Genomic DNA, 26,674 nt, shown 5'->3' with positions numbered 1-26,674 from the left:
GAGCTCGGACATTCACACACTTGTTTGCGACATGATGTAGGTTTGGTTGCTTATACAAAAGTGTGTGACCTCAGCCTTGCAATGTATTCCATAAGCTAAACCAAAAGACTTCTCTTCGTAAAGATACATCATTTATAAAATGTATAATCTTTAGCATATTTTAAAGTGAAACGTGTGCTAATTTTAATGTTTGAGCTGGCTCTGGCATTTCAATGATTAAAAAGTGGGCTAGAAAGTTCTAGAGGACAGGGCACATTTGTTTCCCTTTTCATCCTGACTTTTCAAAAGAAAAAGAAAAAAGGCGAGTATACAGATTACAACACTAGATGAGCTCAAGCTCTCAAAAATGCATTATCATCTCCACAGTCATCTAATTCAGAGACAGTGGAACAAATCCAAGTAACAAGTTTATTCTAGTCTACAGCACAATTTTTTACATACATTTTAGTGGTTTTGACAGTGTTACTTTTGAGCAGACTTTAAATTCACAAAAGTTAATATATTAAAAACAGAATACACACAAAACCACAGGCATCAGGATGGTCAGAATCATGCAGGTAGGGGTGGTCTGGTTGGTGTTATCACTGGGCGCCTTGCCTGTTTAAGAATTCACCAGCAAATACCAGTTCTTCCCAAATGAGAGAGTTCTACATATGCACACCCAAAATAAACCCTCTTTTGAAGCCGCATCAGTACAAAACTTCAATGAGTAAGCCTAAATGTTTCATCAAACCAACTATTCCACTGATCAAACCCAGTACTTGCAAACAGTCAATACCAGCACCAATCTAAAGGCAAGGTTATTTCATTTATTAAAACACCAACAGGAGATTAATAAACAAAGCAACTAAGGTTAATCTTAATATAAGACACTGAGGGCAAAAACCAAAAATGATATATTAAATACCACTCCACTGAGCTAGGACATAACCCATGAACTACAGATGCATGGGTTTCTATCTGTCAAACAATGCTTTTAGATATTTTGCTACAGAAAAGAAAAAAGTAAATCAGGAGATGCAGGGGAAAGATAGGAATGTGAATTTGTGCATCTAGTTCCACAATTGAAAATGAGTACCAAACTGATAATAGTAAGCTAAGTGACAGTGACTTAACTGACGGGCACCAAGCAGGCAGTACCACTATTCACTGTAATTCATAACACGCTTCAGGAGTCTCGCGTGGATGGCCCCTCCAATAATACCATCATAACACAGACATGAATGCTCATCCACTGTTGAAAGGGACCCTGAAGAACACATAGCAAAGGCATAGAGAAAAAGTTGAGTCCTTTGAAAAAGTTAATGATATCAAAATACTTTTCTATCACTGGTAAACCAAACGAGGTCAAGTATATGGCCCAAAGCAGCATGGAATTCAGAGTCAGAGGTTGGCAGAAAAGTTTGGAAAACCGCAGTTTTTAAAAATTGGCAATTTCTCTATGCTTAATAAAACTATCAGAAGAGGTATAATGTTTGTTCATTTGTGGAATGTTGACAGCTTGCTGCAAAAATTCACATGAATGAGGAACCGCAGAGATGCGCTTCGATGAAATATTCTTTAAAAATTTACAAAAAACGAAACTTTCTATTTAAAAAATAACCATGTTATGCCAAGATGAAACATGGTAAAAGTAGTGTAAGTTCTGTCCATGATTCTTCACACAGCTAATGGGAAAGTGATAGAAACAATTTTCTCCTAAAAAGGAAGCTTTGTTATTGCACTGACTTTTACAACCTGACCTAGTAATTTAGAAAAATCATGTAGTAAAATCTGTAAAATTAAAATACAAAATTCTGTTTTGTAAACATCAGTTGGCCAAGTCTATCCAGAGTCCTTCATGATAGTGGAATGGAATGAATAATTAATTCACTACCTTATTTATCTGCTGTGAAGAGGGAAATTCCAGAACACAGCTTTTATACTTTCACAGTAATTATATTCAAAAGATATAAAGGAAGTCAGTGCAGTTGTCTTTGTTTGTCTTTTTCCCTCTGTGCAACCTTCGGCTCTTACCCCACTCCCAAGTGCCATAATTGAAATAATACTGGTTTCGAGACCTAGTACAGATTGGTCATAAATGTCGCATAAAGTCTGTAGGACTGCGATACAGGTATTTCCAAATGGCATAGTAATGTACCGCAGCTGCCGTGGCCACAAACAGGTGCCAGATGGCATGGGCAAATGGAATGATGCCATCACTCTTGAAGAACACAACTCCCAGGCAATAAATTAAGCCCCCACAGGCAAGTTCGTGAAGTCCATCAGTGTTATTCTGTCAACAGAGGAAAAAGAGAAAGAGGTTTTGATGTTACTCGATGTGACAAACTAAAGAGATAATTGCAATTCCCCCTGAGCCTGCTGATTTTCTAGACAATGAAGTAGCTGCACAGGCTGAATCCCGGTCCGTAATCATGAACTTAACTTAAAAGCCTCTCATCCATCAACCTGGATTTACCCTGGGGGTTGACCATCTTGGACCGGAGCAAGCAGTCGGGTTACGGAACCCACACTCTACTCATCTACAGCATGTTGAAGCAGATTACAATCACATCCAGACATGGGAATTCATTTTAATAAAGTATAATCCTTGGCTTTCATCTTCTCCTTTAAGAGCTTTCTTCCCTACTAAGGCACGGCCACACCACTCCATTTAGAATTTACATCTGGGCCTGGGGTTTCACTTCCCTTATCCTCCTCAAACGCTGGACCACACCGATTCCTTTTCTGAGACTCCCCCGTGCTTGTGCGAGCTTACAGCTTCCTTATGGCTGACACAGGAAATCAGAGCTACATGTGACCTCGGAGATCAGAGAGCGTGTAAGGATAACATACTTCCTAACCTTCTACATGTTGCCAGGACTTTTTGTCTGTGAGCCTGGGCGTTTCTTAGCTTAGCAGGGAGTTTTGTGCTTTAACATAAAAAAGAGAATTTTTAGGTTGCTCTTGGTTTTCCAAGACCTCAGCCCATCTTCAAAATTAAACTGGTCTGTGTGAATGAGGGAAAGAGAACAGAAGCAGGTTTGGTGGAGGTGGAGGGGGGGGGTGGATTGATGAAACAAGTCAGTCCCCTGGATTCCTGAGGACTAGGAATAGAAAAGTCTCAGGTTCTGCAAGGTGGTGGAAACCTAAGCCAGATTGTGGCGAGGCCCTGGAAAGGGACAGGTGTGTGGGTGTCCCAGAGGCCTGGGCACTGATGACTGCAACCTTGTGAGCCCTGGAGCCTTGGACTGCAGCCAAGTCCAGCAGGGAGCGTGGGAAAACTCTAATGCAGCCACCAATGTGAAGGGGTCCCATGTGCCTAGACAGTGGCAGCAATGGACAACCATGAGCCAAGAACCAGGCATGAGGACCCAGGGCCACAGACGAGGATCAGTCCTTTCTTCAAAGTTCACATAGGCCCCCTGGTTTTTGTAGGATCAAAAGATGGGAAGGAGCCTACCCAAATCGACTGATTCCAGATTTTTCATTAACCTTGGTAAGATGGAAAGTCAGCCAGATTGATTTTTATCAGAACAAACAAAAAAAAACAAAACAAAAAAATTCCAATACCACACATTTATCATTTCCTAAAGGTTACAAAGCAATTAATATCCGTTCATTACACAAAATCCTCTAGTATGTGCATTAGGGGCATTTTTTTTCTAGAAAGTATTCATCACATTTTTAAGGAGGCATATAATTCCTAAACAGTAAAAGCCACTCATCTAACATTACACAACCTCCTCATTTTAGAGATGAAGAGAGTAAAACCAGAGGAATGAAGTAGCCTGAACAAAATCATAGAGCTGGTCACTGCCCAAAAGATACCACTCTTCTTTTCTTTCTGCTAAAACAATAAGCATGAGACCAAGCCAAGTATACAGGTTGGTTCCGACATAACATTCTGTTAAAGATAGCTCCCTAAGACACCACATTTATCAACTTTCAAAGAACTAGACCATAGGTAATCCTAAAACACATTTTCATCATGACCCATGTCATTACTTTGTTACAGCAGGCACTGTTTGAAGCATTTCCGTGTATTTACTCAGTTAATCTTCACAACCCTAAATTAGGTACTATTATCCCAACTTTACAGATGAGAAAACGAAAACACAGAGAGGTTTCATAATTTGCTCAAGGCCACATAGTTTTTAAGTGTCAGAATGGGGTTTGAATCAAGGCAGTCTGGTTCCTGAGCTTATATTCTTTTGGGGGGTGGGGTGGGTGGGTGGGAGGGATGGGTCAGTTTTTGATTGATGATTAATTTACAGGGTGTAATGCATAAATACTACATGAACACCATGGGTTTTGATAAATGCATACACCTATCTAACCCATACTCCTATCAAGATAGATAACTACCCCAACACCCCCTCCCAATCCTGGACAATCTCTTTCACCAAGGTAACCATTATTCTTACTGCATTAACACAGACCAAATCTGTTTTAGAACTTCACATAAATGGAATTATAATGTATGTATATTTTTATGTCTGTTTTTTTGTATTTGTGAGATTCCTGCATGTGCTTATGTATATCAATCATTCCTTCCTTTTTATCACTTAGCATTCCCTTAATTTATTTATTATAATTTGTTTATCAATTCTTCCCATCTGGGGCTTATGGAGGTCTTTCTGTATATGTTTTCATTTCTGATGGGTAGTACCTGTTGAGTCATAAGTTTATGCTTAATTTTATAATAAACTGCTAAACAATTTTCCAAATAGTTATACCATTTTATACTCCCCGGAACAATGAATTAGGGCTCCAGTTATTTCACATCTTTGCTAGAATTTGGTGTTGTCAGTCTTTTTGATTTTAACAGTTCTACGGGATACATTCTGGTAGCACACTGAAGTTTTAATTTTCATTTCCAGGATGACTAATGGTGTTGGGCACTTTTTCAAGGGCCTACTGGATACTTGAGTACATTTCTTTGTGAAGTGCCTGTTCAAGTGTTTTACTCATTTTTATAGGACTATTACTCATTTGTTGGAGTGTTTTATATATTTCATATACATGTCTTTTACCAGATACATATAGAGAAAGCAACCGCTGTATTTTCCCCCAGCCTGTAGCATGTCTGTGCATTTTCAAGTTCATGGATCTCTTCTTTTGCAGTATCTAATCTGTTGTTAAACTCTCCAATGAATTTTTTTCTTAACATATCATTTTCAAATCTAGAATTTCCACTTGGTTCCTTTTTTATAGTTCCATTATCTTTTCTGAGATTCTTCATTTGTTTACTCATTATGTTTGGAAGTCCTTGTATGTAAATTTCAACATCTCTGTCCTCTTTGGATCTGTTTCTATTGACTTGTTTTTCCTTAGGTGTGTGGTGTCACCTTTTCTTGTTTCTTGTTTATCTAGTAATATTTGTTTGAATAAATGGACGCAAGCTGTTGGGAGTACAGATTCTGTGGTCTTCCTTTTAGGAATGTTGAGTTTTTTTCTGTAGGCAGTTTATGTACAGAGGATCAGGTATATTTGTTGTGGCAATTCCAGGGCAGTCCTCACTCTAGACCTAGAGCAGTTCTCCTAAGACATGAAGGTCACCTTTCTAGGTTCGGTTGAACACCTGAGTTTTCAGCATGGCCACTCTGGCTGGTTGGACCCTGATATCTTCCAGCACCAGGCACCTCTGGAATCTCAATAGCTACTCTTGACCTGGGCATGCAGAGTCTTGCCCTGTGCAAATCCAGCTTAGTATCTGGGCAAGGATTCAGGGAAACCCCTTTGTAGATTTCTGGAGATGCCTCTCTGTGAAGCTCCCTCCTTTCCAGGATCCTACCCCAAAACTGCAGCAGGCTCAGTAGCTGAAATGCTGATTTCTGTTTCTTCCACGCTGACTGCTGCTTTCTGGCTCCCCTTTCTTTTGTCGCAGTTTGGAAAGTGTCCCCAGGGAGAAAACTGGGGCGAATTTGAAGCTCATGTTTTGGTTTCTGTTCCCTCAAGGAATACAGTCCTGTGTCTGCAGTCCAACACCAAGAAACAGTTGTTTCATCTACTTTTTCCAGTTTTATATCATTCTTTATGGCATAAGAATAAGTCATTTGGTTCTGACCAGAACCAAAGCTTAGAGTGTCCAGTCTTACTGTTGTTAGTTCATATGGCTTATGAGTTTCTTTTTGATCTGGTCTCTGTCTAGCTCTCCAGCTTTATCACAAGACTTGTGCTACCTGCATACTTACCTACCTCATGCCCAGAGGCACACTCAAACAGGTGCACACCCTCCTGTTCCGAACAATGAACTATTTTCAATTCTTCAAAGGTGTTAGTGCTTTCTCCTCTCAGGGGTCCCTTCATGCTGTATTCTTTCCTATTCCACTTGTATCATCCTTACTATCTCTAGGCCCTTTTTTGTCTTTATGAATCAGCTTGAACACCATTTCCTCTGGTGCTTGGCTCATGTGCTCCCACAGCAGCCTACACTTTCCCCAAAGACATAAAAACTTCAAGATAGTTTCTTATTGAACATGAATTGTAGTTTCCTGCTTGGTGCTAAGGTCTATGGGGGGAAATGCGAGGATTATCCTGTTTGACTATCATAAACATTAGTCACTGACTACTGTACAACTTGTGAAAATGCCAAGATTTAGGCTAGTAAAAATACTGGAGAAACCTGCTCTTATGGTAGCCAGAGGGAATTTATTTGATGTCCTACTCTAGTGATTAGTAACCTACACATACAGACCTTGCTTAAACTGTTTTGGGTGTCCTGATTTGCCCTCCAACGAGATGGCCTGCAAGGCAGATTTTCTCATTTCCATTATTCATCTCCTTCCCCTCACTACTCCCTGTTATACCTTTACCAACTAAACTATATGGATTTCTAATGCTAGGTAATTATTAAAGCTACCATAAAGCTCTTTAATCCTAAAGAAACACAACTTGTGACATTCTCATAAGACATATTACTGAAAACAGCAAGCAAACCTGTAACTCCTAAACCTTTAACAGGTATTTTGGTGACCAGGGCAGGACCTATGTACATTCTTATAACATGCCCATGAGCTCAGGAGTGAAACGGTAGATACAAGTCTTCTGACCTCTATAGACTGAGAAAAGAATTCAAACTGGACACAGTGTGAGTTCCTTAATTAACAACATAGTGGCTAATGCCAAACAGTGTAGAGCGTAGGATAGTGGAGCTGATGGTACTAAGCTAATGGCACAAAGTAACCAGTTGGATGGGATCACAAGGCCATAATGCTGTTTTTCTTTCAAATTGACAGAGGGGTGCCTCATAGTTCATGAGTTTGAGCCCTGCATCGGGCCCTGCACTGACAATGTAGACCATGCTTGGAATTCTTTCTCTCTTCCCTTCCCAGACTCGAGCTGTCTCTCTCTCTCAAAATAAATAAATAAACTTAAAAAAAAAAAAATTAACAGATAGGGCCTCCTGGGCAGCTTAGTTGGGTAAGCATCCAACTTCGGCTCAGGTCATGACCTCATGGTTCATGGGTTTGAGTCCTGCGTCAGGCTCTGTGCTGACAGCTCAGAGCCTGGAGCCCGCTTCGGATTCTGTGTCTCCCTCTCTCTCTGCCCTCCCCTGCTCGTACTCTCTCTCTCTCTCTCTCAAAAATAAATATTAAAAAAAAAATAAAAGAAAATTTCAAGCAAAGTTAAAATAAAAAAGCACTTTTATAAGAAAGAGAAATAATTTGACTTAAAACCAAGTGAAAGAAAAGTAAAAGTGAAGACTTTTGGGAAATATTAAATAAAATGTTCACACAACTGAGCTCTTCTGGTCCCTCTAATTCTTAGGATTTAAAAAGTCAGTAATTTATAGTTTTTTCATTTTAAGACATAAAAAAATTTACCCTCTTCTGTGGATTTAGGGTTAAGACACCATTTCGGGCAGAAATACCCCTCTACCCATAACCTCATGGGTTATGGTTATGGTTATCCAAAAGATAACATAACCCATGAGGTTATCCAAAGAAACACATACAGAAGATTGCCATATGGAAAGAAACACACTTCAGTGTAGAACTTCTCTAAACTCCAAACAGTAGCTAAATCACATTGTTGGCGCTTTGCTATTTACATACTTTTTCTTTGGAGTCTCTAGTTAATGGACACGTCATAATTTCAGAAAGAAAAACTACATATCGTATCTATACACACATGAAGAATCCCAGCAATTAAAAAGGAAATTAGGTGAAATAACTAAAATTATGAAGCCATTTCTTACCATTGATGTCACCACCAAAGCTGGAGAAAACCCCATTGTGAGATAGAAAAAGAGCTCAACCACCTTATACCTGCAGGATAGAAAGGCAGTTCATTTTATGTATTCCTATAATACCTAGTCCAGTCCCATACCAGCTTTCCCTTTTTTCTTTTTAAAGAGAAATGCAAAGTCTTCAACTATCCCAATGAGCCATATTTTCCCAGTAGACCATTTAGGGCTCTAATTAAAACACTATAGTTGAGTGAGTGAACTAGCATTCCTCTCAGGACTGAAATAGCATCAAACTCCATTAGCAACTTGGAAAATGTTTTCTGCCAAAAGGAGTTACTGTTGCATCCGATCCACCATGCATTTTCCCACTTCCAATCTCCCAGTGTTTTCCCTCATTACTGCCCCAATCCACAGCTACAAGAAGCTGAAATTATCATGATGGACAGGACAGGGATGCCATATGGGGCCAGGCTTATCAGTGGCGGAGGGGCAGGAGCCCTAAGGAATGAAGAGCATGTAGTTTTCTGTCTCTTTATTTTTCATCTGCACAAACTCCCAACTTGTAAGGCTCATCCCATGAGGCTACAGAATGTCCGAAAACACTAAGAAATATACTCCACTGAAATTTAACTTGCATTTCAGCCTAATCAAAGGAGGCTCTACGTTCCCTGGAGGCAGGGGCCAAATTTCATTTATGTTTGGATGTGCAAAGCCTACCACAGTGCCTGGCACTTTAGGCACTCCCTAATATCTGCCCAACCGAATGGCCATAGGTGACTCACATCTCATTCTCCATGTTTTATACTCAAGAGTCCACCATGAAGCAACCTTATCAGGGACCTGGGGAAGAATGGGTTTGTGGGTTTGCTTTACATTAGGAAGCCTGGAATAGGAGAAAAGATAGTTGTTTTACTCTACTTTCTATTTTATCCAAGGATGTAAGCTAGGGGTGCAGGCCCAAGAAGCAAACTGTTCTCTTGGATTTATATACACTACATAACACCACTCAGAACTGCTAATTGTAGTAAAAAATGCATTTAAGTGAATTTCAAAGTCAGAAGTTAGTGAAAACTACCATTTTCTTCTGAAAAGAGAAAATAACTTAATACTTTGTGATAAACACAACATGTTCAATTCTGAGAGCCATTCTGCCAACAACAGGTAAGCTAATAAACTGTATTCAAAGACAATGATTTCATGCTTGTGGGTTTCTCAAATTCAGGCATCTGAAGTAATGAAAAGAGCCATGGAACAAGAACTAGGACACTTGGGTCCTAATTCTACATGAATCGCTAATTTGATGCACATCCTAAATGTTCTCATTTTTTTTTTTTTCTTAACCATGAGGCAGGAATAGATGACTTTGCAGGTCTCCTCTAGAGCCATGATGCTAAATCTCAATAGGCTTTCCTTTTTATATTGCTTCACATTTCTGACTATGGGCAATGAATAATGGGTTAAAAAATGTGCCCTGTGATTAGGATGCCTCTCCAAATATCCCCTTTCTCAGGGAAGCTTAGTTTGGAACATCTTCTGGGTTCCTGTCTAGATAAGTGTTGTTCTTATCTGTTATCTTCAATCTTCACAGAAAGCTTGAGAAGCAATTACTTTTCTCATGGGCTAAGCGTAGATTACAGAGAATAAGGCTAAGTTCGCTGATAAGGCCAGTCACCTGAGGATTGTCCCTCAACTGCTTCCTGTCACACGTGTGCCATTCAGTTCTTTCCACAGCAATCTGTCCACCAACAACGAATACCAAATGGTTTCCAAGATTTGTTAAAAGCAATATATATTCTATTTATGTATTTCTACTATTTTGAAGTGCAAATATAAAGCAAATTATGTTGTAATGTCGATAAAATTTAGGCAGTTAATTTTTAAACTATCAAATGTAAATTACGTTCTCTTACTTTTCATGGTAGAGAAATACATAAATGGTTCCTCCAGCTGCCATGAGCCAGATAAACCAACGCATATGAGATGCCAGGGGTCCAAGTTCACGGAGATTTAACCTAAAAAATGTAAACATGACAACAAAGAACAGAAGTGATAAATGAAGGGAATTCACAGGACCCGTGTTTTCCTCTAGGCCTGAACACTGGGGGAGCAAGCGCTAGCATAAAACCAGGAGGAAAAGGCATTCAACATGCCACGGAAGTAGTTAGGCAGTTTGGGCAAAATTAATAAAGATAAAATTGTCAGTTGACCTTTAAGACTTCGAATTGTTCCATGTGGTTTAAAAATAGAACCAGCTAAAAGGAGGTATGAAGTGAGTCCCATCACACCTGTGATGCCTGACTTGCCTTATAAGGCAGACTGCTGTCAGATTAGCTTAATTCTGATAATGTATCTGCAAGCGGACCGCTTACAGAGCTTAATGAGAACCCTGAACAAAATCCTGAGCCAGGATCACATACCCACAGCGGATACCTAATACACAGACCAAGTATCTGCATTACCAATCTCTCGGCCAAGAGAGAACATGAATTAGCCCAACGTATGTTATGAAAGACATTTTGTCAGAATTTTAACTGTGGACTCTTGTAAAGCTTGAGTTTTAAGATGCTGCAAATTCATTTGTACTCATTTCATATTAAGAATGGACATGAGAAGAAAACCAAACGTTATTCTGATTGGCTACGACTACAAAACGATTATTTCCAGATGGAAAAGGCACCACCTGCCTATTGAAAACTACATGAAAACAAGTTCCTTACTGTAATATTTGATTCCTCAGCCAACTTTAAAAAATTTTATTTACTTAAATTGGGGAGCACTTCCCCAAAGCCTGTAACTGTTCTCGCTCCAATATAATACAGACCTATAGTTTAGTGACAAGTATTAGAGAGGGAACACACTTTTTACTCCAACAGACAATTAGGTTTCTTTTTAATGATGGATGCTGCGTAAGTCAGAATGTAGAGGCCTGTTGTTTCTAGTGACTCTAGCAGTTCATGGCACAACATGAATTTCTGAGTGTTTAAAACTGGATCATGTCTTCATAGAGGGAATCGAATGTTCCTTTAATTTAGGTTTCAAGGCAACAACAGATTCTACCTGATCTGTACCAAAAGAGCAGAAAGATTAAAAAAAAAAAAAATGAAGAGAATACTAGGTATTTTTTTTTTTTTTAATATATCATTTAAAAAAAAATAATCTGTATGCCCAGTGCGGGGCTTAAACTCACAGCCCTGAGGTCAAAAGTCACACGCTCCACCCACTGCGCCAGAATACTAGATATTTTAAGCAGCTAATTTGTTTAGTTCTTCTACTCATATAAGCTAAAGAAGTGAGACATGTACTCCATATATAGTAGCTACCGTGCTGTGAAGTGAATTGAAAACGGTAAATTTCAAAAGCGAGCTTGTTTTCCTCACACGTATTTACAGCATTTCCACTGAAACAATTAGATGTCCAAGTATTATGAACAGCAGCAAAAGCAGAAAAAGAATGTGGAATGCAAGGGTGACATATTTCAAAAGACAGAATGCTACCTACGAACAAGTTCTTAGCGCTTCCTCTTGAATAACCCAGTGCCAGGTATGTATTCTGAACAGCAGTAACATTCTCCCCTTAAAATCTGCAATCTGACCCAAGTAAATAAAAAATTTAAAAAAGCATGTATGCATGTGTACTGGCAGGAGGTGGGGGTGGGAGGGGGGGCATATGCATGGGGGCTGGGGCAGGGACCCGAGGAAGGGAGGGAAGGGGGACAGAAATTCTATCCCCAAAATGCTACCTTCAAAAATAGAAAGAAGGTATCTTACCATGGAGCGTAAGAAGCAGCAATGAAGAAATAAATAACCATTCTATCACACATGTGAAAACAATGTTCCACTGTCCTAGTGGGGGAAAAACAAGTTAGCAAGTTTTCAGAAAAGTTTCAGACTGGCAGCATGGGTTATCACTCCAAGGTGTTGTAATTTCCATTCCTGTTCTAGCTCCTTGGGGCAGTTATAACTTGGCTTTCAAAGGTATTTTTAATATTATGAAGCCACAAGTAAAAGCTTTACATTACTCTTAAGCTTGCACATGCGATACTCACCATATAGGAGATACAGTAATCAGGAACTCCAAAGTGGTTAAAAAACAAACAAACAAAACCTGTCTTTTCTGAGGTTTTCCATTTCTTTTAGAGCCTATGTAACTGAGAAAGAAAACTCCTCGAGGGCAGACCACCCCTCAACCCCTGTCATAGTGCAGGATGTGAAGTGGTTTTTCATGCCTTTTTAGAATACCTTCAAAGAATGTTTCACTTCAAATAGCTTAATGTAGATGATAAGTTGTAATAAAGGAAATTCAGAAACTAACTTAGGAACAACAATGACAAAAACAAAAACAAATAAACAAAAAATTAAGAGGCATATTTGCTGCAAGCAGGTAGCCACCTGGATTTCTAAATGAGTTCCTCCTTCCAAAACTGAAAATTCAGGAAGTGTACAAAGATCTGGCTCACTGAGGTCTAGTCCCCAAATGGATTAGACAGAACCTGTCCTTTACTGAAGTGATTTAAAAGTGTGAATGCACTGCATCGTCTTGAATCCATTTTCAGTGTCCAAATGGTGAGAGCTGTGATTTGGTGGAGTGCTACTGTTACATTTTGCCTCACCACACACACAATGTCGACCAAACCAAGTTGAGGACGTTTTAGTCACGGTTAGCGTTAGTCATGTTAGTGAAGGCAAAATAATTTAGGTCACAGGTCTCAAAGGCTTACACTGCATTAATGCTTCTCAAACTTGACTGCGTATCACCATCACCTGGGAGCTTATAAAATAGTCACAAACTCCAGTCCAGAAGATTGTAATGTATAAAAGGGCTAGAACATGGGGTAGGGGATGGAGGGAAGAGAAGAATCTTATTATTATTTATTTTTTTTTTTTTAACTCTTTGGAGGATTGTGATTCCTAGCCAGGTCTGAGGCCTTTCTGATTCTGCTCTCTAGATTATTAGGCTCTTGGTACAGAAGGTAAAGTCAGACCTGTAATGTTATTCAAGATCCATGACCGGCTTCTCTGACCCTTACTCTCCACACAGGGAAAATAGACATAACAACATTTCTATCATAGAGTGTGTGTGAGCATTAAATGAGATCACGTGGACCATGTGTTCATTAGCATAGTATCTAGCACATAGTAGGTACTCAATAAATGCTCATTCCCTTGCCTTTATAAATTAAGGCTATATTTGGATCTATAAAAAAATTAAGACAGAGCAAAAATCCACACGTGGCTCATGATTCTAGCAGTGCTATTTCAAGGTTCAAGAGAGCCTGGTTTCTGTTACACCTTCTTCTCCGGCCCCTGGGAGAGAGCCCTGAATACTCAAGTATGCATCTACAACTCTTTATTGATTCAGAAGTCTAGACATCAAAGCCAAGTCAGCCGAGACAACCACAGGCACTGGGTTGTGCCAGGACAATAACGAAGTGCTCTGGCCTCTGATCTCTGTGACAGTGTGTGCTGGAGAGACGGGTACTTTTGGGGCTCTCTTGTGAGTATGCCTCAGCAAGCCCTCATGATCTGATGCTGTGGTTTCATTTTTGGCCCAAGGACCTGCCACCTTCTAGGCAAAGGTGGCCGGCTGGTAACTGTAAGCAGCACTGAGAAGGGTGTGGTGAAAAACTCCTCAGGACTGGGAGTCAGAGGTCCTGGGATGATCAGACACTGCTGGGGGTCACTGACCTGGGCAAGGTAGACCACTTCTAAGCCTCAGTGTCCCTTGGTGAAAATTAAGGGGTCTGGATTAATGACCCCTAAGAATCCTTCCTGCCATGAAACTATGACTCCACACATAAGGAGACCGGTAATCATCTCACGAACCTCAAACCCTGTTCTTAAATACTGGATTGTCTGAATGTTTGAGATTTTTTTCTTTGGACATTCTGTAAAACCGAAAGCTATATTCTATTATTTTAAAGCACTCTAAGTCTGCTCGGAATACTCCTTTTCTGAGAAGAAGTGTTGTGCTTTGGGGTTGTACAGAATCTATTCCATAAGCAACTGAATGGTGTGCTGCATCTCTTGTATTCCCCCAAATTAATCCTTCACCCAGAGGAGGAATGCTTTTACGTCCTCGTTGGGAGGCTAACGGGCTTGGTATGGTTTGGAAAGTACCTGACAGCTAATCGTAGCAAAATCTGTGAACTCTGTTTGAACAGATACACAGCACCCAATTCTGGAAGCTGAACTTTGCAAGACAATAAACCCAAACTGTAGCAAATCTCCTTACATTACAAAGTCCTGGTCATTTGCAATTTTCAGATGATTCTGGCATGCACTGTCTCATTCACCTATCACAGAACCCTGCAAGTCGGGCATTGTTAGTCTCATTTTAGTAATGAAGACACAGAGGTTCCGTGGGGTCAGGGGACTTCCGAAAGGGTAAGTGGCAGGGCTGGGCTGACTCCAAGTTCACTGTACTCTGTCACTACCCCACAGCTGCTGCGCTCTAAGGGCATCCTTGGCGCACCCGACAACATTAAGAGGTCTCAGGATTCCACATCGTAAGTCCTGGGGAAACAGTGCGGTTTTGTCGGCGGCTTCTGAGAAAGGCCAGCTTTCTTAGATACATATGGGGGTCCTCAGAGTCTGTCCAATCCATAGGTAATTTCCTGAATACAAGGCAAGAAGACATCTAGCTCCTCTACTGCTTCAACCCGACGAAACATGCCAGTACGGGAGGCTAACCTGAGTCAACTATTCTGATCTGTTGAAATAGCGTGCTATCCACAGTACCTTAAGTGGCTCTTTTTCCATGATACAATGTGAAATACTGTGGAAACAATGAAGAGGGCACAGAGGCCCATTCCATAAATCCATGCAGTTATCTTTTCCCAGCAGTCGTCAGACAGCCGATGGAGGAGGGCACTGCCCACAATGGCCGGAACAATGAGGAACTGAGGGAAAGGCAAAGAAAAGTAAATACCCTGGGTTTTCCTAAATTGAGACCTTTGTTAAAAATACACAGGTTTAGCAGGGACAATTTTAGAAAGATAATTTTAGACATTTGCCTCTCCTGGATAATCCTCACCAGAGCCACACTGAGTTGTCAGCTATGGCTGCTCAGGGCCCAGGAACCGTGCCCACCAGCAGGTACTGAAGTCAGCAGTAAACGATGTGACATTACTCAGTTGTTGCAAAGCAGATGTTCTTTATCCTGATTTCATCACGGAAGAACAGATTTCATCCTATTGTCTAATGTGATTTTGAGTAGGTACTTCAAATATTCAAATGCCAAGCATATACCCAGATTTCCCAGGGAGGTCTTGCTTTTAAATGTTCTTTCCTATTTCCCCCATGAACTACTGACATCTCAAAGGGTTAAGCCAATGAATCGAGTCAGTAAGTATCCTAATGCGCACACCACACACACCACACACACACACACACACACACACACACACACACACACACACAAATGAACTGTGCAAGTCATATGTCCCGATTTTTAGTTTGGATCATTCCACCAATTTGGGAACTACTGCAAAGTGAAAGCATTTTTGGGTTATTTCATTTTTAATAGCACCTTTCAAGTAAGCAAGGGTAATCCACTCTCCTGTCACCCACTCGAGTAATTTTAAGAAACCAGAACCTTACAGGGATTTTTGTTTCCTGTACCATAGTTTACACTCCACATGGACACCGATTTCAATGTCTGTCGTAGGAGTATGAGTATGACTAGTGAATTTTTTTCTTTTAAAGACTCCATCTTTTTAGAGACGTTGTAGGTTCTCAGTAAAATTGAAGAGGAGCAAACATTTTATATTAACACACATCCTCAGGAAAAAATAAACTACTTTATTAGATATTAGAGTACACGTACCTGGCAAAGAATACAAAATTTAGCAATCTTCTCTCCACACCCCCATCACCTACTTTTGCCCTCTTGCAACAAAAATATCCTATCCCCTAGATAAGATCAGCACTAAATATTCAAATGCTGAAGTTTTCACTGGCCCAGACAGTATGAGAAAAATCAAAGACAATAAGGTAAGTTCTTCATAAGACAGAACTTCAGAGGCGCCTGGGTGGCTCAGTCGGTTGAGCGTCGGACTTCAGCTCAGGTCACGATCTCACGGTTCGTGAGTTCGAGCCCCGCGTCAGGCTCTGGGCTGATGGCTCAGAGCCTGGAGCCTGCTTCCAATTCTGTGTCTCCCTCTCTCTCTGCCCCTCCCCCATTCATGCTCTGTCTCTCTCTGTCTCAAAAATAAATAAACATTAAAAAAAAATTAAAAAAAAATAAGACAGAACTTCATTTATTCTGAGATTATGTCCTTTCTACTTTTTCACGTTAAAATAAATACCCTCTCTTTAAATGAAATGATGATGATGGAAGAAATGTTACTGCTCTCTGAAATTCAAAAATTAGGGATACAGTTTAGTAAAGTTTAATAAGGTGACATTTCTCTTCTAAAAAATTAACATGGAGGTTTTGTCAGTTTTTCCCTAACTTTGTTTTTTACAAGTATTCCTTAACTTATGACATACCCAGAAGACACGAGGGACCAATCTGGTCTGTCTCTAGCAAATAATATTCCTAGAGGTGAACTGTGCATCCCTATAGCCAAATTATGATATTTAAGTAGTTTAAGTGCTCGATATAATGCTAAGTAAAAAACACTTCGTTGATTACTTTTATTGATCAGTGGTATGGAAATTATCAAGGCACTATACTTGTAACTTTCATCAGTGTTTTGTAATTGGTAAATAGAAAAAAATAATGGATATATATTGGAGCAATGAGTGAAGGAACAGGCCACATAAATTATTATTCAGTCTTTTATATTCCTTATATCCTAATCTTGCCCTAGATTTACATACACACATACAAGCACACAACTTTTTCTTATGGGTCTATGGGCAATTATCTTCAGAAGTAATAATTTACTTTTAGCTGTTAAAGTCATCGAACATCTGGTCAAGAATAAAAGCTGGATATCCTGCAGGTTTGGGAGACAATCAAATTAGGTGTGCATTCTTTAGTCCAAGTTGGTACTCTAAACATTTTGACCCTCTGGTGAAAGCTCACTTTACGTAAGTGTGTCACTAAAGTGAAGACAGGGGTCACATCAAGTCTAGAGAATTCCACTGAATCTTTCCTGTCCCCAGAATCTAAGCCATGGGTCTAAGGAGACTGTCCACTAGAGAGGTTACTCCAAATTTCATTAGTGAAGCTCTTCTACAGAATCCAGGGCAAGCATGTCAGCTAGTAATTTTTCTCATTAGCTAGATTCAAGCATATTAATTATTTAAATAAAAGTCTTTTTAGCACCTAAGGCACAAGGACATCCAGTGATAAATGAGGATGATGTCTCAGTATTAAGTAATATGTGAATTCCATCATTACAGTACATAAAACCAATGCTTTACAAACTTTGATTTATGCTAAGGAATTACCAAATGGTGTTGTTCTATTAGATTATAAAGGAGTCCACTGGAAACCACAAAGTTTATTTGGGGGTTATTTGGCATCATTGTTTTGTTACAGAAAATACTAGAACTATTCTTTAGGGAAGATTAAAGACAAGAAAAGGCACAACTGGAATTCAGGCAAATTTAATTCTTAAGACATATGTATGTAACCTATGTATTGTACTAACGTTGTCTAAAATAGTTACATTAGCCTATTCTAAACACTGGTCATGAAAGGATTAAATTGGCCTCCTTCTCTATTTCGTATCTTCAGACTATGCAGCCACAATCTTTCCTTCAAAAGTCTCAGTAAATGCAACTTTCAAAGGGAATAATGAAGCCATAGATAAAAGGAAATTCACAATGACACAAGAAAATGTCAATAATACATTAACAGGAAAACCATGAAAATACACGTTCCTGAACACAGCACGCAAGTAGAAGAAATGTACCAAAGTGTTAATTTATGTCTGGGTAGTTTTGTTTTTCTTATATATTCTTCAATATTTTATAAGTTTTTTATAATGAGCATGTTTTGCTTTTTAAGGAAAAAAAAGTTCACTAAGAATTTAGGGATCAAATCAGCTTTTCCTTCAAAATGTGAAATAATATGGGCACTGCAGAGGTTGGGACGGTGTGCCTACCTGTTTCAAAGGATCATTTAGTAAGAAAAAGCACCCTTTTCATCAAAACCGTCAACTCTCCTGGCCACACGAACACAGTTGATCGTCTTGAAAGGGTGATTCACTTCATGTCAGAGGTGACAGTCCTCATAAATTAGTTTTCTTTGGTTTTCCCATAACTAGAGTACTTACTACTATTGCTCTTTTAAGGAAGATCTTGTCAGAGAAAGTCAGTTTAGGACCAACATTGCTGACTGTAGATCAGAGCACTCAAAGTGTTCGACATGTTCACAGTTTCTGGTAACATGACCCAGCACCGATATCCTGAGAGCGAAGGTCACAGAGGTAGGCACATCCAACTAACTGGGCTGAGGGGACTAAAGATAATAGCCCGCCCTCCCACCAGGGCCCTTTGGGAAGGATGCAAAAGGCAGACAACGCATACTCACTGCATGCGTGTAACAGTTAGCAGCATGTTCATAACAGGTTGGTTTGTAGCGGCCATTGGCTGGGGCCCGGTGGTTCATGAACCTGTCCAAACAAAAAGACATCACGTGAAAAAGCTCAAAGCGTGTGAAGAACAATGGGGAAGGCTGCCAATATTGTTTGGTCCATTCTAATTGCAGAGGGGACTGCTAGAAATACCTAGTTATGGGAACAAAAACAAAGCCACCAAACAGGTGTAAACTGAGCCAACAACCATGATCTGAAAGCAAATGCCTTAGTTCACTGGATTAAGTATTCTTTCAGTTTAGTCAAAAGAAAAACCTTCTACCAACCAAAAGCAAATAGAAATCCTATCCACCCTCTTCAACTCATACCCCACCCCTATGCTAAAAAAAATTACAAAGAAAAAAAAGGCACAACCAAATCTTAAATCTTAGGGGAAAAAAGCAAGGGAATTTTTCTAAACTTTAAAAGCCTGTAGCTGCCATTCGATGAAAAGGGACACAATACAAGGCTTCAATTTTCTCTCTCAAAATGCATAAACCTTTATACATGTCGATCCTTACATCCTACATTCCACAATTAGCAGGCCCATCCAACTAGTTTCCCTATATTGTATTACCTGTGCCAGCACAGAGAGCTTAAATAAATGATGCTGGGCTGCATCTAGGCTGCCTAAACAAGAGATATGTTTTTACCTGCATTCTTCCTGAATTAAAAGTTTGCTTCCAAATCCAAATATATGACTACTACCTGATACTCTGGCTATACAATTCAGATATACTTGGGGCGCCTGGGTGGCTCAGTCAGTTAAGTGTTGGACTTCAGCTCAGCTCATGATTTTATGGTTCGTAGTCCGAGACGCCCATCAGTCTCCTCGCTGAAAGTGCGGAACCTGCTTGGGATTCTCTTTCTTCCTCTCTCTGCCACCCCCCTCCCCACCCCAAGTAAATAAACTTAAAAAAAACAAACATATACACACAAATATGTGTATGTATCTAAATACCAATATCTGTTATACATATAGACACATACCCATATTCCACACTTCCCTTTGGGCCAACTCTGTGGAAACAAGTGCACAGTGAAAACCATGAAGCATTCTTCCACTTCAGTGTGTAGGTAAGGCTCTCCCCAAATCCAACCCACACCCGTGCCATGTTTTCTGAGGGATGCTGGTTTATTCTGTCTGTTCTGTTGGAAAAGGGGAGATGTAAGTTCAGGCAGATAAAAAAAAGCGGCTGCCTGAAAGAAGCAAGCAGATGCAGAGAAACCAACAGAGGTAAAAGAACCCCAACAGCAGGCAGGTCTCAGAGGCGCCACTGGATTCCTGGGCTTGGAGCCTGCAAGATGTCAACAGCCTTTGCAGGATAAATTATCCTTTTGCTTCAGCTAGTTTAAGATGGGGGAGGGGGGAGATTTTGTTATTTGCCACTAATGAGTTCTGACTAGTCACACCTTATTAATCGCCATGATGAAAAAATGGTACCAGGCTGAACCAAATGGCAGAGCCAGGATGCCAAAAATTGGCTGAAGCACATGGTCAAGGCATCCTAATCAGTGCCTGGCTTAGGAACAAAAGACTAGCATTTTCTCCCTGAATTAAAAGGGCCTGTTATCCTTACAGCAAATAAATAAAAAAGAAGACAGCAGTTCCTGTTAACCCAATATAGAGAGTTCAGATGGAAAATCCACTGGGGAATGAATTTGGGACAGTGAAGATATTTCACTTGCACCACCAATGAGTTAGTTATCTAACTCGTGTGCAGAATATGTACGGATTGAATGGAATTCGCCAGATGGTCTGAAAACTGTTTAACAGAAACGTGCAGTTAACAGCTTCAGATTTTATCCAAGACATTCTTGCACATACATAAATAAATCTTTTTCTCCCCTGATAATCCTTTAAATAATTTTACTAATTTCCTAAGGGGCAAGAGTGTTGCTACAGAGCTGTTATTAGTAAAGGGGAAAATAATTGCACTCTTGGGAAGAATGCTTTCAAAGTGTCCCAAGCATTCAAGGATCTACCTCATCATTACTCCGAGACATAACAGAGCTGTAAGTCGCATAACCTATTAGGAATTTTATATATATATATATATTTTTTTTTTCAATATTTATTTTGAGAGAGCACCTGTGAAAGCGGGAGAGGGGCAAGAGGGAGCGAGAATCCCAAGCAGGCTCCATGTTGTCAGCATGGACATGGGGCTCAATCCCATGAACCATGAGATCATGACCGGCACTGAAATCCAGAGTCTGATGCTTAACGGACTGAGCCACCCGGTCGCCCCCCTATTAGAATTTTAAAGGGTAAAGAACAAGATGGTGGAGGGTAGATTGAGAGTGTTCTGTTTAGGGTGCAGTAAGTAGGGTTTGTCTACCCACCACCAGGCTGAGGACTAAAATAGCAATTTATATCTCTGGCAGCCCAATCTAAAAATAGTCAAGCCATTACACAGCAACAGGGATAGACTTTCACATTTTCTCCTAAAAGCAAAGAAGCTGGGTGGCCACGTTTATGACAGCTTAGTCCCTGCCCACCCGGAATCACTCAGGGTAAAAATAAACTCGTAAGTTGTAGAGAAAAATATCCCACCCATGTGACTTCAGGTAGTCTCTCATGGACAGAGCCAGATTTGCTTCTAAGACCAGCGAAGAGCAAGTCTGCAAGAAGCCCATCACTGTCTGGGGCTCAGTGAAAACCATGGCACAACATGTTCTGCTGGGAAATTGACAGTGCAATTTGTCCATTTGTCTCTGATCTGCCGGGTAGAATCAAGCCTCCAACATAGCCTCCTGAAGAAATCGTTCCTAAGACCTAAATGGAAAGGCAGAAGTAAAATGCAAATCAACGCCCACACAAGGAACCTATTCTATTCTCTTCCTTCAAAAAGAATGAGAAAGGTCCTCAAGTGTTATGGAAAACAGTGCCCATGTATGGAAGCTGCCTCTACTTCAGGCGGAGTAACCCTAGAAGAGAGTTTCCAGAGGGTTTTACTGGGTTTGAGGGAAGGCGATTTAATCCTGGGTGTGGGAACCACACTTCTATAAAGTTTTTAGTCACGTTTGTTCACTCATCTCCTCACTTTCTTTCAACACTCTCTCTTGCTTCTCCCTTACTCAGGGAGAAAGAAAGGTGACAAAACTTCAAAACTCTGGAGAGAAAGAACAGATAGCCCAAAGCACTGGGCCTTCTGAGAGACTAGATCCGCATCTCATCTGTAGATGTCTGAGGCCCAAGGTCAAATCCCAGAAGCTGTCTTTGATTCCTAGGTGTTCCCCATTCTCCAAATACAAGTGCTGTCAATACCACTTCCAAGTATATTCCAGATCAGCCTACTCTAGACAGTTCCACAGACCCCACCCTACATCAAGACATCGACCTCTCTGATCTATAAAACACGAATCTCTTCATCAGTCTCCCTACTTGTCCCCCCTATATACTGTCTTCTTCATTTGGCACCCACAATAGTCTATGAAAACCAGATCATAGCACACACCCCAACTCTAGCTTAAAACCTGCCTTTGGTGGCCTGGGCCCCACCACTGCTGCAGCCTCAGGGTGCCACCTTCCTCCCACTTTCCACCCTCCAGCTACACCACCTCCTCTCTGCTCCTTAAAACACCAAGGTCTTGGGGCGCCTGGGTGGCGCAGTCGGTTAAGCGTCCGACTTCAGCCAGGTCACGATCTCACGGTCCGTGGGTTCGAGCCCCGCGTTGGGCTCTGGGCTGATGGCTCAGAGCCTGGAGCCTGTTTCCGATTCTGTGTCTCCCTCTCTCTCTGCCCCTCCCCCGTTCATGCTCTGTCTCTCTCTGTCCCAAAAATAAATAAAAAACGTTGAAAAAAAAAAAAACACCAAGGTCTTATCTGGCTCAGGGCGTTTGTGTTTGCTGTTTATTTCTGCCTCTAACGTTCTTCTCCAGAAGGTTCAACCTTCCTCACCTGTCAAGCTCAGCTCAAGTGTCAGCTCCTCAGAGGTTTTCCTGACCATCCTACCTAAAGTATCATTTCAGCCCTCCCCACCCCACCAGGACCCTTACCAGAATTAGTAAAAATTGGGCTTTTTTTCCCCACTTTTGTATTTTTTATTTCATCTTTCCCCATGGTAATGTGAATTCCACGAAGCCCTTCCTGTTTACCATTTCTTTCCAATCCCAAGCACAATGCCTGGCTTACTATTGGAACTTAATAAGTGTTGAGTGAATAAATAGAAATTCTGGCTGTCGCTTAACTATTTTGTCTTAATCGAGAGGTATCCCCTTGTCAATTAGTTTCACTGGGGATCCAACAGGTTCTGTATGTAATAAAGAGAAACAGGCAGTCTTAGGGCCAAAAGAACCTTAAGTCTCATGAAAAGGCAAAGACCATGGACGTTCCAAGGGCTCTTTCAACATCACTTGATGGAGCAACGTAAGCCAACCCCGACACACAGCACCTTATTATTAGCCAGTTTATGAGTGAGCATGGTGTGGTGTTCAGGAATAGTGTCCACTGCCAGAGGTGATGATAGTGGTGGAAGGCATTTAGTTTAATTATTGAATAAGAGAGAGGCATATATATAAGAAGACTACTCCATGCCTGTAATTCAGTGTTCTGAGAACATATTTAAAAATAAAAAATAAAATAAAATTTAAAAAAAGGCAACAGGCTGTCCTGGAAGACATCCTAATGCTCACGAATCAGGTACTTTACCACGTTATCAGATCACAAGGCTGGGGCTGGGGAAAGGAGCATCCTTCTTCGATTTTCAGTAGCAAGGCTGGAGAAAGGGGTATATATACCAATACAATACAGTAGAGGCTCTGCGGACCCTCAGCCTCAGCGCTTTACACAGGGATGCTGTGGTGTGGGCAGGGAGACAGAAACAGGCGAACTGGCAGCGGTGGTGGGTGGTGGAGAGGGACAAAACACTGAATTGAAATAAATGGGTCTGCCCTTTCCCAGCCATGTGATTTTGGCAAGTTCCCTTTAACTCTCTAGCTCGATTTGCTCTTCCATGAAATGGGTATAACATTTATCTTCCAGGGTTAGAGTTGAGAAGGAGACGAGTAATATGCAAATACCCAGCCACTGCCTGGCACAAGTAAGTACTCAATAAATGTTAGCAGCTATTCTGATCAGTCAGGGATGCTGCCATAGGGAGAAAATGACTCTGGGTGGGGGGGAGGGCGTGGAGTGAGACTCAAATGTGGAAGATATGCTCTGTGTCCCAGTGGCACTTTTCATATCCTAAACTTTTTGAGAAGCCATGCATGCATAAAACCCTCCGCTTAGCACAGTGGGCTGCACTTCCTTACAGCCTTCTGCGGAAATGGCAGAACCATAGAAGTTTATCCAAAGCCACAATGACCACCGAGTTTCTATTAAGAACAAACCAGCAAGGTGTTCATTTCTTGTAATTTAGGCACAGCCACAAACTACAGCCTAATGAAATGTTTTTACTGCAATCAAATGCTCTTCAAGGGAGTACCGATAAATCTATCTGGAGAAGCAGACACATGCATTCAAAGACAGTATGTCCTTCCCTCCAGTTTTTCTGTAACTTACCTGCCTATAACTTTTCTGAATGCTCAAAAGATACATAATGAACAAGGCTCTAAGGGGTGATGAACAGCACCCTCAACATTTTAATGTTGTAGACCACAAAAACCAGGATTTTTCTTAAATTAATTTGTATTTGCAGGCTTCATAACCAAGTACAAATTTGTCCTTAGAAATGGCTTTCCAGTCTAGTCTGTAATAGAAAAACAAGCAATTACGTGATCATTCAATCTTCAGAGAAAATCAGGGTAGGTGTAGATGCCATCCAAAAAATACATGTTAAATATCCATTCCTATTGTGCAGTCACTGAGAAAATTACAAAGTCTATGCCACACCAAAAGAAAATACCTCTAGTTTTCATTTTTAAATGAAAGAAGTGGAGTGCAAAATCACATTACTGCATTGATAATAAGGGATGGATAAATTAGCATGCAGCAAAAAGTAGTTCAACCAACTGAGATAGTGGGATCCTAAATGAAGGTGTTTTTTTTTTTTTTTTTTTTTTCATTTTTCTGAAGATTTGTTTTAACGTTTGGGCAAAAAAAGGGGGGGGGCTTTTTTTTTTTTTCTTTCTAAAGGAGAATTCAAAGGACAGGAAAGAAATACAAATTCAATCAAATAAGGAAGGGTAATTTCACAGAATATTTCCACTGTTCTCTGAAAACAGGAAGAGCACAAGATGTGCAAAGAAGTAAAACCAAATCAAACAAACCACATGCACAGGGCTTTACCAATCATGTCTCAATGCAGGTTCCTTTCTCCCTTAAGACCCCTCCAATCTTCATTCCTGACTTCAGTTCTAAAGCCAGACATCATGGTTCTTTTTTGCCTTTAGAAGCACTGATACCATGTTCCCACCTGGGGAATATTGCCAGGCATTCAACACCCTGAGTGATGAGCAATATTCAGAAGTTAATCCAAGTCTTCAAACTGATTCACCCTTCTAATGGCACAGCCCACCCCAACTCTTCCTATGCATTTTTTGGCTCCTTTACCTTTGGGGCCTGGGGGGAGGAATGAGAGAAGCATACTGGGTGAGTGGGCATGGGAAGATTAGGAGGTTGGAAAGAAAAAAAAAAAAAAGTACAGTTTGAAATTCTGAAATAAAAGGCAACGTCTAAAACCTCAACAATAACCTCCTTGGAGGATTTCATGCATTCCTTGTCTTCTTTCAAATTCCCATTACTGCACACCAAGCTTGCCTGCTAGTGAAGGTCTGGGAATGGGGCCACGGCTGACAGATTCAGACAAAGGATGGAGAGTGAAACACAGGGGAGATGAACTTTCACCCACTTAAACGAAGAAGAATTAGAAAAAAAGCCCAGAGCTTCCTCTCGGAACCATGGGCCAGCCCCCATCCATGGCTAAATGGCAGACACCCGAGTCGGGATTAAGGCCACGGTGCCTCCCTAGGCTGGCGTTCCCACCAGCCCTCCAGTGAATGAGCTGCCGGCCAACCTTCCGGTGGCGCCTCCTCGGTTCCTCCTCCTCGTTTCCTAACACAGGCGCCTCAAAGCAGCTCTTACCACCCGAATGCTAACTTGCCCCTTCGCAGTGCCCAACACAGCACCGCCCTTGGACGCTAAGCCAGCAAGCTCAGAGAACCAGCAAGGCCCGGACCTGGCCGGGCAAGGCTAACCCAGTGGAGCATGCCTCAGTTTCCCTGTTGCTAGGACCGATCACAGACAAAGCACTAAAACGCCCAGCACCCCGGTTTACGACAAATCAAACTGCAGGGCGCAGCGGCTACCCGACCCCTGTTCCGCGCGCCCCGGGGGCCCCCCACGCTGGGGATTTGGGGTGGAGGCCACAGCCGGGGTTGGCGGAACCGGGGTCGGCGTCTGCGGCTGCGGCTGCGGTTTGGGTCCATAGAGCAAGGCACGAGCACTTGCCGGGATGGGGGTCGGCAGGATGCAGTCGGGTGCGCAGTGGGATCCCGAGGGAGGAGGGCAGGCTCGGGGTTCGGGGTCCGGGAACCCGGGTCAGGCACAAGATCCCGATGCTGGGAGGAAGGGGATCGCCCGGGGACGGCAGGGCGGGGAATCCCCGGGGAGCTGGTCCCCGGCCAAGGCGCGGGATCCGCGGGGGGATGGATCCAGGTGAGGAGCCGGGACCCACGCCGGACGAGGCGGGATCGGGGACCCGCTGCCGGCACGGCCGGCGGGGCAGGGGCGCCATCCCTCTCACCGCTGGAATCGATTCTTGAACCGCATTGATCCTCCGCTCCTCCTCGGGGGCCGGGAGCTCCGTCTCGTCTGCGCCGGCGGCAGGGCGCGCGGCCCTCATGGGCTTGGGCTGCTCCGGAGGCCGCCCGCGTGCCCGGCGGACCGCTCGGTGGGGCAGGCTGGAGTGGGCCAGGCCGGGGGTCGGGACAGGGTCGGGGCCAGACCGGGCGGCTGGGGGCGGGAGGGAGGCCGCTTAAACGGCCCCCGCGCCTCCCGCCTCCCGCCTCCCGGCTCCTCCGCCCCCGGG

The 26,674-nt window shown here is 41.8% G+C and overlaps 1 protein-coding gene across 4 annotated transcripts; it reads right to left on the bottom strand.

The window, feature by feature from the left end:
- Positions 1–389: 389 nt before the first annotated feature.
- MMD (monocyte to macrophage differentiation associated) lies at positions 390–26,674 on the bottom strand. 4 transcript variants are annotated; one of them, XM_040497076.1, is made up of 10 exons: positions 26,390–26,674; positions 21,256–21,477; positions 19,692–19,850; positions 18,659–18,740; positions 14,911–15,071; positions 11,941–12,015; positions 10,084–10,185; positions 8,956–9,056; positions 8,183–8,252; positions 2,163–2,275 (listed from the first exon to the last, which is right to left on the bottom strand). In XM_040497076.1, the coding sequence occupies exons 2-9, from the start codon at positions 21,408–21,410 to the stop codon at positions 8,191–8,193; spliced, it is 897 nt and encodes a 298-aa protein (XP_040353010.1). In that variant the 5' UTR covers positions 21,411–21,477; positions 26,390–26,674; the 3' UTR covers positions 2,163–2,275; positions 8,183–8,190. The 4 variants fall into 4 exon arrangements, with proteins under 4 accessions (XP_040353009.1, XP_040353011.1, XP_040353013.1 ...); XM_040497075.1 differs by lacking the exon at positions 8,956–9,056 and having other exon boundaries at positions 390–2,275; positions 26,390–26,666; XM_040497077.1 differs by lacking the exons at positions 8,956–9,056; positions 19,692–19,850 and having other exon boundaries at positions 390–2,275; positions 26,390–26,663.

Source organism: Herpailurus yagouaroundi, unplaced genomic scaffold (genome assembly GCF_014898765.1).
Source record: "Herpailurus yagouaroundi ecotype Mexico unplaced genomic scaffold, PumYag 189, whole genome shotgun sequence".
Taxonomy (NCBI): Eukaryota; Metazoa; Chordata; class Mammalia; order Carnivora; family Felidae; genus Herpailurus; species Herpailurus yagouaroundi.
The sequence above is the reverse complement of the archived record's forward strand: the minus strand, read 5'-3'. Positions and strand labels throughout refer to the sequence as shown.